The sequence below is a fragment of the Octodon degus genome, unplaced genomic scaffold, assembly GCF_000260255.1.
Source record: "Octodon degus isolate 3935 unplaced genomic scaffold, OctDeg1.0 scaffold00048, whole genome shotgun sequence".
NCBI classification, from domain to species: domain Eukaryota; kingdom Metazoa; phylum Chordata; class Mammalia; order Rodentia; family Octodontidae; genus Octodon; species Octodon degus.
The window spans coordinates 10,935,738-10,945,956 of record NW_004524624.1 but is presented as its reverse complement, the minus strand read 5'-3'; the positions used below and the strand labels follow the sequence as shown (position 1 = coordinate 10,945,956).

At 40.4% G+C, this 10,219-nt stretch overlaps 1 protein-coding gene across 1 annotated transcript in view; it reads left to right on the top strand.

The window, feature by feature from the left end:
- The window catches only part of Rprd2 (regulation of nuclear pre-mRNA domain containing 2), a 123,511-nt gene that overhangs the window by 66,551 nt on the left and 46,741 nt on the right, over window positions 1–10,219 (top strand). The window contains exons 2-3 of the mRNA XM_023716393.1: window positions 4,350–4,356; window positions 6,255–6,260. Of these exons, the coding sequence (XP_023572161.1) occupies window positions 4,350–4,356; window positions 6,255–6,260 (13 nt within the window). The remainder of the gene's footprint in view (window positions 1–4,349; window positions 4,357–6,254; window positions 6,261–10,219) is intronic.

Here is a 10,219-nt window from a genome sequence, read left to right as displayed (position 1 = left end):
AGGGCACGTTTGGCCATCGGGAGAGTTGTGAGGTTCGAACTCCAGCCACTTGAGGCTGACAGCTTTGTGGAAGCAGCCACTTAAAGGACTGAGCTAGGCCCAGGCCCCCCCAGTGTGGTAATGTTGAGAGGTGGTAGAACTTTTAACTGGTGAGGCCTGGTGGAAGATTGAGGTCACAAAGGGCATTACCCTGGGAAGGTATTCATACTGATATCACATAGTGAGTTGTCTCCAGAGCAAGACTGGCCTGCTCAGGGCCTGCCCTTTGAATCCCTCTGCCTCCCTGTCTTCCTGGCTGATCCCTCTCATATGTCTTCCCACCAGGAGGTCATCAGCCATACTGTGATGCTGCCAAAGGGTCCTCACCAGAGGTCAAGTAGATAGAGCCACTCCATCTTGGATTGTGACCCTTTAAGACTTTGTCTAACTTTTTTTTTTTAATTACTCAGCCTCAGGTGTTTTTATAGCAATAGAAAGGGATGAAAAATGATAACCTGAAATAGGTATAGTGGCATGTGCCTGTAACCCCAGCAGTTTAGGAGGCTCAGGCAGGAGGATTGAGAGTTGCAGGTGAGTGTGAGCTACCTAGCAAATTCATAGCTGGTGGGGGTGGGGGGGAGAGATCGAGATCGAGATCTATCCTACCTCAGAAAACCAAACAAAAAAGCAAAAACCTGAAGTATACACAGCAATTTATAAAATATAAAGTTGTGTTTGTCTGATATTTTACTCTTAGCAGTACTGTTAACAGTATTCACTTTATGCAGTTATGCAGTTTTGGACAGGAATACTACAGAAGTGATGCATTATATTTGTAGGTTCATAATGTTAGCTAAGCTGATTAATAGTTACATTCAATTTATCACTTTGTTAGGGTGCTACTGCCAAATTTCTCCACTGTAATGCCAATGAAAATGTTGTGGAGATACACATTGAGATAGTGTACATATCCTTTTCCTCATTAAACTTTCACTAGTACCCATTGATGATTTTTGCTTATGTCCTTTTTCATAACAATGGTTGCCAAATACTGCTTTTTATTACCATTATTCATATTATGCTTTTTTCCATAACTATTGCTATACAAATAGCAATGAGACAGTTTCAAATCAAATTGATAGGATAGTTTCAGTAATTAACACATTGCATACATTCTTTCTAGTGGTCATATTATGCTTATAGTTGGCATTATTTCATAAAGTAGGACTCTTCTCCTGACCCCTTCCCTTATTTATTCATATCACTATATATTCACTGGGTTCCTATTTAATCCAATGGGTTGTAGGCCTTACTTATTTATTTAATGTATTTGGTTATTACAGGGTCTCACTACACAGCTCAGACTCATAGTGAACCTCCTGTTTTTCAGCCTCCACAGCATTGGTATTACAGGCATGTGCTGCTATGCCCAGACGTTGTGACCAGCTCAGTCTGCCCTGGGGGTGGGGCTGGCAAGATTTGGTGTTGGTAGGGTGATTGTCCAACCACAGTCCCTGCAATTGCCCAAGCAGGCTCTTTAGTCCACTCAGCTATCTTGCTGCCCCCCCCCCTTTGTTTGTGGCACCAGGGATTGAACTCAGGATGCACTTATTCTACTGAGCTCTCTCGCTGGCCCCTTTTTAAAATTTTTTACTTTTATTTATTTGGTACAGGGTCTTGGTATGCAGCTTGGACTCATAGTAATCCTCCTGTCTCAGCCTCCCCAGCGCTGGGATTACAGGAGTGTGCCACCATGCCTGGTTTCCATGGCTAGCTAGGTGCGGGACTGGCACAACATGCAGTACCGGGGACCAAACCCCAGTCTTTGCACTTGCAAGGCAAGCGTTTAGACCACCAAGCTATCTCCCTGGCCCTTGGTGTTTATTTTTACACATGTCATCAGTTTGGCTAATAGGAACCCTTCAAGCTGATGCTTGAATTTTCTCAATATCATTGTTTGAATATGTGTTTATATTCTCATACAAGATGTTTCACACTTGCTTGTATTCTCCCCCCCCCCCAAGCCTATAATGTCTTTTTGGAGGAACCAGGTATTGAACTCAGGCCCTTGAGCTTGCCAGGCAAGCACTTATTGTACTGATCCATCTCCCCGGCCTATAATAAGTCATTCTACAAGAAGTCCTAGTTTTTAACAGAGACTAAGATCTATGTATTAGGTCTGCTCATCAGTTCTGGAATGTACACACGCAAGTACACCCATTCATCTGCATGTTTTCTGTATATAACGAGTTCATATCAAAACTTCACTTACAGTCCACCCTTTTCCTGTTTGTAACTTTCCAAGTCTATATTTCAAAGTTAGTTTTAGTCAGATTTGTTGGTAATTTACATACAGGTGAGTAAGGAAGACTCAAAGAGTTTTTTTTTTTTTTTAAATGTTTATTTATTTATTTAGTGTGTGTGTGGCCAGCTCAGCCCACCAGGGGGCGGGCCTGGCTGGCATGTGGTGCTGGGGATTGAACCGCGGTCCCTATGTTTTGCTTAGCTTAGCTTGTTCTAAGTAGGTGCTTTAGACCACTGAGCCATCTCACCAGCCCCATCAAAGAGTTTTGACTGGAGCCACCAGAACAAACTAAAATGTCATTTTTTTTTTAAATATTTATTTATTTTTATTTATTACATTTATTTATTGTGTGTGTGTGTGTGTGGCCAGCTCAGCCCACCAGGGGGCGGGGCTGGCTGGCATGTGGTGCTGGAGGATCGAACCGAGGTCCCTGTGCTTTGCCAAGCTTGTTTCAAGTAGGTGCTTTAGACCACTGAGCCATCTCTCCAGCCCCTAAAATGTCATTTATTGAGATAGAGAAGAATAAAGAAGACATTTTGGGGGAAGAGATCAGGACAGTTTTGGATATGCTGACTCTGGTTTGTCTATTAAACACCCAAGAAGAGACATTGAACAGTTGAATATTTAAGTCTGCAGTTCAAAAGCAAGGTACAGAACTAGGCTGTGGCTCAGTGGTAGAACACTTGCTTAACATGTATGACACCTCTATCCCCAGTATCATGAAAAATAAGAAAAGGAAGGAGAGCTCAGCATGGAACAACAAACTTCAAGAAAACCAGTCCAAAAAAAAATTAGTTTTTAAGCACTGGGGATGAAACCCAGGGGTGCCCCATCTCTAAGCTACATCTCCAACCCTCTATTTTGAGACAGGGTCTCACTAAGTTGCACAAAATGTCCTGAAACTTGAGATCCTCCTGTCCCAACTTCCCAAGTAGATGGGATTATAGGAATGTGCTACCAGCTCCAGCCAACATTGATCCAGTTTTCAGGACAAGCATGATTGTGTTCCTTTAATAACCTTTTATTATAGAAGCAACAAATCCATATTATAGAAAATTAGACCACATGCAAGCAAAAGATAAGACTATATACCTATATCTCTTAGAAATCAGTACTACGAAAACATAGTTTTAGTTGGGTGTGGTGGTGTATGCCTATAGTCCCAGCATTTGGGAAGCAGAGGCAGGAGGGTGGCCATGAGTTGGACACCAGCCCGGGCTACATAGTGAGTTCAAGGACAACCTGAACTACATAGACGCTGTCTCAAAAAAATCAAAACAAAACAAAATCCAAAATCAAAAACTTAGTTTTGTATCCTTTCTGATAATTTACATAAAAATTAGTGTTTTTCTAAACTGAAATCACACTGTGTGCTGGCACACATCTGTAATCTCAGCACTCAGGAGACTGAGGCAGGAGGATTGCTGTGAGTTCAAGGCCAGCCTGAGCTATCTAGTGAGTTCAAGACCATCTTGCACTGTAAAGCAAGACCCGGCCTCAAAAAAACCAAAAACCAACCAAGCAAATAAATGGCGATCATATAATTATTGTTTTTGCCAAGTGATTTGTTTCATTAAAATTTTGTTCTTAAAATTTCAGTTTTTATTACTACAACATCTTTAGAGTATATAATGGTTACTTTTCTTGTGAGGAATTGATACCTGTATGTAATACATCATACAGTTTTTCATTTTATATCAGACCATATCTAGATTTCCTCAGTTGGTTCAAAAATGTCATTTAATACTGTAGTTGGTTAGCGGGTTATGTTGGTATATGCCTGTAATGGTAATACCAGTAGGCTGAAGCAGGAGGATTACTGTCCTGGTTACTTTTCTCTCATTGCTGGGACAAAATACCCAACACCCAAAATTAAAGAAGGAAATGTTTATTTAGCTCACATCACTTGTGGGGCTTTAGTCCATACTTGGCTGGCACCAAGGCAGAGTGGAGCATGGCAGAGGGCAGCAGCAGTTCATGGCCAGGGACAGTAGCAAAGCAACAAGAGCAAAAAGGAAGGAGCAGCTGAGAACAAGCCTCTTTCCTTCCCTTATATTGTATGCAGCTGCTCGCTCCAGGGTGCATGTAGCACTCACACCCATAATGCTAGTATTGGGCCATGAGTCAATGAAAAACTCTAGAAGCCTTGCGTGAGGCTTTGGGGGGGATATCTAGACACAAACCATAACAATCACTAAGAGTTCAAGGCCAGCATGGGGCCACATAGTGAGTTCAGGGCCAGTGTAAACTACATAGTAAGACCCTATCTCAAAACCAAATACAAAAAAGAAATTGATTAGTTCAAATCTATAACTAATCAAAGAACACAAATTAAATCAGGTGACTATATTTCATCCATCTCTCTTACTATTTTTAGTACATTTTATAATTTGTTGTTGAGACCAGGCTTGGTGTGCTATAGAATAGCACACGTTAGAAGTTTGGTTGTTTCCTTATGGTGTTATTTAGCTTTCTGTTTATTATTTAATACTAAAATTACTTGCTATATTTTATTTTTCCTTTCTTTGTCATTTATTTAGTTAGTTAGTATGTACAGGGTCTCCCTATGCAGCTCTTCTTGTAGTCATCCTCCTGTCTCAGCCTCCACAGCACTGGGATTACAGGTGTGCACCATCACATCCGGTTTACTCACTACATTTTCTAAAACTCTCCTCTGTATAGTTTTTATGACTTCTTTTTTATTGACCAGAGAGTAAATACTAAAACTTTCAAGTCTCACCAGAATTTCCACTGTTCTTTCTTGCAAATCTTCCTAGTCAAACAGAAGTAGAAATAGTGTGGCTAACAGTATGAACTCTAAGCTAGGTATGGTGGTATTTACCTGTAATCCTATCACTCTAGGTGAGGAGGATTAAAAGTTTGAGCCCAGCCTGCACAACCTAGCGATTTAGGGAGAGCCTGTTTCTTTTCTTTTCTTTTTTTTTGAATGTATTTGGTAGAGGGTCTTACTGCACAGCTCGGACTCCTAGTGATCCTCTTGTTTTTAGCCTCCCCAGTGCTGGGATTACTGGTGTGCGCTGCTGCCGCCACCATTATCACCACCACCACCATGCCCAGAGGTGGGGCCAGTGTAGCATGTGGTGGTGGTGGTGGTGGTGGTTGTGGTGGTGGTGTGTGTGGGGGAAGAATCTCAAGCCCCAGATCCCTGTGCTTGCCTAAGCAGGTGCTTAAGTCTGCTGAGCTGAGGTATCTTGCTGGCCCAGGAGATCCTGTTTCTAAATAAAATAAAGTAAAATAGGACTGAGGATGTAGCTCTGGGTTCAGTCCTAGTACCAAGGAAAAAATAAGACACAAACTCTAGAGCCAAACCATCTGGATACATGAATCCCAGCTTAATAGCTGTAACTCTAGAAAGTTTACTTCATCCCATCCATTAGAGGGGAATGGTAATACTACTACCTTACTCTGTATTCTTGAGGATATCAGATAATATTTCTGTAATTTTTAGAACAGTATGTGGCATATAAAAGTGCTGTGTTTGTTAAAGTTCTAGTCTAAGCCTTTCCATTCTCTAAGATAAAAGACATTGCACAGTTCTGCTTAGAACCTTATCTCATGATCTGTTCAAAATGGAATTCTCTTTCCCTTCCTTCTACTTAAGGAAATTTAACTATTTTTTATTAGTACAGTATATATTTCAGACACATAATAAATACACTCATTGTGCCAGATAGGTATATATTCATATTTCATCTTGATCCTTTTCATTCCCCTCCACCTAGAAATTTAACTTCTTGTGGTGGTGCTAGCTTGTATTCCCAGCTCTTGGAAGGCTGTAAACAGGAGAATCACTATGAGTCCAATCTAATAATGAGACCCTGAATACCCTGTAGACTCTTCCCTAACATACAAAAGAAAAAAAAAAAAGAAAGAAAGAAAGAAAAAAGGAAAAAAATGTAACTCCTTAACTGATATTAATTGGGCATCTAACAGATACTAATGATGTAACAGTGAACAAGACTGAATGGCAGCCTTCAGGGATTTGTTAACTTAATAGGGGTAGAAACAAGTACACTACAGTATAGTAAGTGTGATAAAGGGGATAAGTGCCAGCACAGTCTTGTGTAGTCAGGATGCTTTTGGAAGACTTTATATAAGCTGAGGCCTGGAGGAGAGGAAGAGAATTAGGCTACTGAAACAGGCAGCAGGACTAGAGGAAGGGAATGAGACTTGAAGATGAGCACAAAGTTGAATTCACTGAGGTAGACCTATAAAGTAGAAAGTGGCTAAAACATTCAGGATGGGCCTTCTAGTTTTCCCTTGCCCTTAGGTATCTTCCCAGACTATCTCTGCTATTATTATACCATGTGAATCTGTATAGTGCTATGACTACAGTGAGGGTTTGCACTGGGAGAAGTAGTAGTAAGTTTGGGGTGCTTCTGGAGAGATGAAAAGGGAAAGCACAAATAATTGCTAAAATTCCAGTAAGAGAAAGGTAATTAGGAATTAGGAAGATAATTAATGAAATATTGAAAAATCAAGCTCAGGGTGCCTCAGAGGTTTAAGAAGTAAATGTGTGCATTGACTGGTGGCAGGACATCCAGACTGGCTATCTGTAAAGCCCTTGATATATAGCTGGTATGACCACTGCCATGGAAGTATGTGACTGATTAACATTGTGTTTTATGTATACTGAGCCCTGTCCTTAATGCTTTACATACTGTTGCTTTAGTTCTTATAAAAATAACCCTGGGATATTGTCATTTTATAAAAAATATAAGTGAGAGAATAGTTAAGTGATACATAGAACCCAAAGCTAGTAAGTGACCAAAAGGGCTAAGAGGTAGCTCGGTCCAAGGCCCTAGGTTCACTCTCCTCTACCACAAAAAATTTTTTTGATAAATTTCCTACAGCTGATTAAGGACATTTCAAAGGACTGTATAACATTGGGTGGCCCATTGAAGAAAGATTATGAGTTTATTTATTTATTATTTTTTATTTTTTGTGGTACTGGGGATTGAACTCAGGACCCTGTGCTTGCCAGGCAAGCACTTTTTTAAAATTTTATTTTATGTTATTGAGAAACAAATATCAATGAGACAGTTTCAAAGCTGATTAATAGGACATTTTCAGTATTTAATATGTTGTACATTGTTATCTTCTTAGTAGTTATCCATAGTACAAGAAGCAGACAGGATATCCTGTTCAAACACTATTACTACAAATCTTTCTTCTCATTCTCAAGCGCTTATTCTACTGAGCTATCTTCCCGGCCCTGAGCTATCTCCCCAGCTCAATTATGAGTTTAGATGATTTTATTTTATTTTATTTTTTATTTATTACGTGTGTGTGTGTGGCCAGCTCAGCCCACCAGGGGGCGCGGCTGGCTGGCATGTGGTGCTGGGGGATCGAACCGCAGTCCCTGTGCTTTGCCAAGCTTGTTTCAAGTAGGTGCTTTAGACCACTGAGCCATCTCTCCAGCCCTAGATGATTTTAGTTTTTTGGGTTTTTTTGTTTTTGTTGTTTTGAGACAGGGTGTTGCTGTATAGTTCGGGCTGTACTTGAACTTATTACAGTACTCTTGCCTCAGCCTCCCATGTCCTGAGATTATAGGGCTGTTCCTCAATCTTCTTTTTGATGTGATTTTTGTTTGGCCAAAACAAACAGCAGATACAAAGTCTGGAAAAATACTCACATCAATTCAAATTAATGCCTAGTATTCACAGTGATCCTCCTACCTCAGCCTCCTGAGTGCTGGGATTACAGGTATGTGCTACCACATCTCGCAAGAACAGAGATCTTAATGAAATTGAAGGAGTAGGGGCCGGGGAGATAGCTCAGTAGAATAGCACTTGCCTGGCAAGTGCAGGGTCCTGAGTTCAATCCCCGGTATACAAAAAAAAAAAAAAAAAAAAAGGAGTATAATGGGAGTGGGGGTGTAGTCAGAGTAGGGAATTTAAAAATGAGCAAAACAGTTGTTCTAGAAGTCACTGAGTTTGAACTCAAGGAAACAGACTGAAAACATAGATTTTTTTATATGGATAGAGAAGTTTGCCCAATTGAACAATGAAATGTAGGTGGCCTTATACAGGATTCTAGATAATAAATTTAGCGGCCTGGTGGTGTGTTTCTTGTTTTCCAGTTACTCAATAGGCTGAGGTGAGAGAATGACTTCATTATACAAGTTTAAGACCAGTCTGGACATCTAGGAAGACCCCATTGCAAAAAGAAGAAAGATGATTGGGCCTTGTGTGCCTTTGAAACGCTTAGCCTAGATGTGCATGTGGGATCAAGTTATTTACCTGGACGCTCACCTACCAGTGAATGTATTGTTCCCTCTTAGTAGATAGGATGACTTATGTGTGTCTGATTAGTATGTGGATTAGTTGATAAAAAGGGTCAACAACAATTACAATAGTAATGATAAGCAATTTGTAGTTACCTTCTTCTTGGATTCCAAAACACATGTTCTTTCCACTAACCCTGGTATTTTTGCAGTAAGTTGTTTATTCAACTCAATACTTTTGTCTCTCCAAATGTCTGGGAGAACAACTTTGTTTTATTTTAGTTTCTCTACAGTTAATGAGTTTGTTTGTTTACAGTTCTACAATGTGAAGGAGAAATCTACTTCAGGGGTACCTTGAACAGAAACTTATACTGAAGTAGTTGAACATTTTAGTACTTTCAGTAAACTGATCTTTCTCCTTCCCTTCTTTCTGTCTATTTACCATATTTCCAGAAAATAAGCCCTAGCTAGCTTGGTTTCTCAGGATTCTTTACTATAAGCCCTACCCCCAAAATAAGCCCCACTTAAGATTGTTAACCAGATGGATACATTTAGTATGTTAGTTTCCACACACAATGGCCATATTGAATTATAATATCAATATATAATTAAATATAAATAATACTGACTTTAATACTTAAATTATAATATAAATTTTCATTGTTTGTAAGTACCAAAGCAGGTGCCTTTAAGGGCTGGCCTGATAGCTCAGCAGACTAAAGCACCTGCTTAGGCAGAGCACAGCAGCCAGGGTTCAATCCCTGGCATGCTGTGCTGGCCCCACCCATGGGGCATGACTGAGACTGGGCATGGTGGCACACGCCTGTAACCCCAGCACTTGGGAGGCTGAAAACAGAAGAATCAATACAAGTCCGATCTATGTAGTGAGATCCTATACATCCTGTAGACCCTGTCCTAAATACAGAAAAAAAAACAACAACAAAAAACAGGTGCCTTTGGATGAGTGGTAAATGCCTATGGAAGCCGAATGAATTCAAGACTTACTGCCAAATGACCGATTGGAGGACAGACACAACGCACAAATAATATGTGCACTTGATAATGAACTGAAGCGGTTGTGTCTCATACGAATCTTCATAATTGAATAGGTTGTGCGTTGTAACAGATGTACTTAATGTACTCATGTAAAATTAAGAAATGTTTTCTGAATTTAGGTGCCTGCAATCTTTGCTCCCTTTTTTTTTCCCCTCCCTTGTGTATGCCCATCTTTCTTTACTGTCATCATTCTTGTCACCACTTCCATCTTGTCAGTCTTCCCTTAGCACTTGACTTAATGAAAACTTTGTGAAGCCCAACCTACAGGAGGCTGTGACTTAGGTGAAGAATTCGTGGGATAAAATCACTGGCAGCTGTATTGCCAGTGCACTATGCACAGAGGCTGCCTGGAGAAGAAGCACTCATATAAGGAGAGCTCTGTGACTGAATGTGATAGGTTGGGGCCAGTTGTTCTACAGGAAGTGGAGTCCCAAGAAATTCAGGCTGGAATTTGGGGTTTGGAAAGTTACAATGATGTTCTAAAAGAAGATGGCATGACTGTACTTTTTTTAAAAAATGTATTTAGTACAGGGTCTCACTACATAGATCAGACTCATAGTGATTCTCCTGTTTTCAGCCTCCCAAGCACTGGGATTACAGGTGTGTGCCTCCATGCCCAGTCTTCCCCCCCC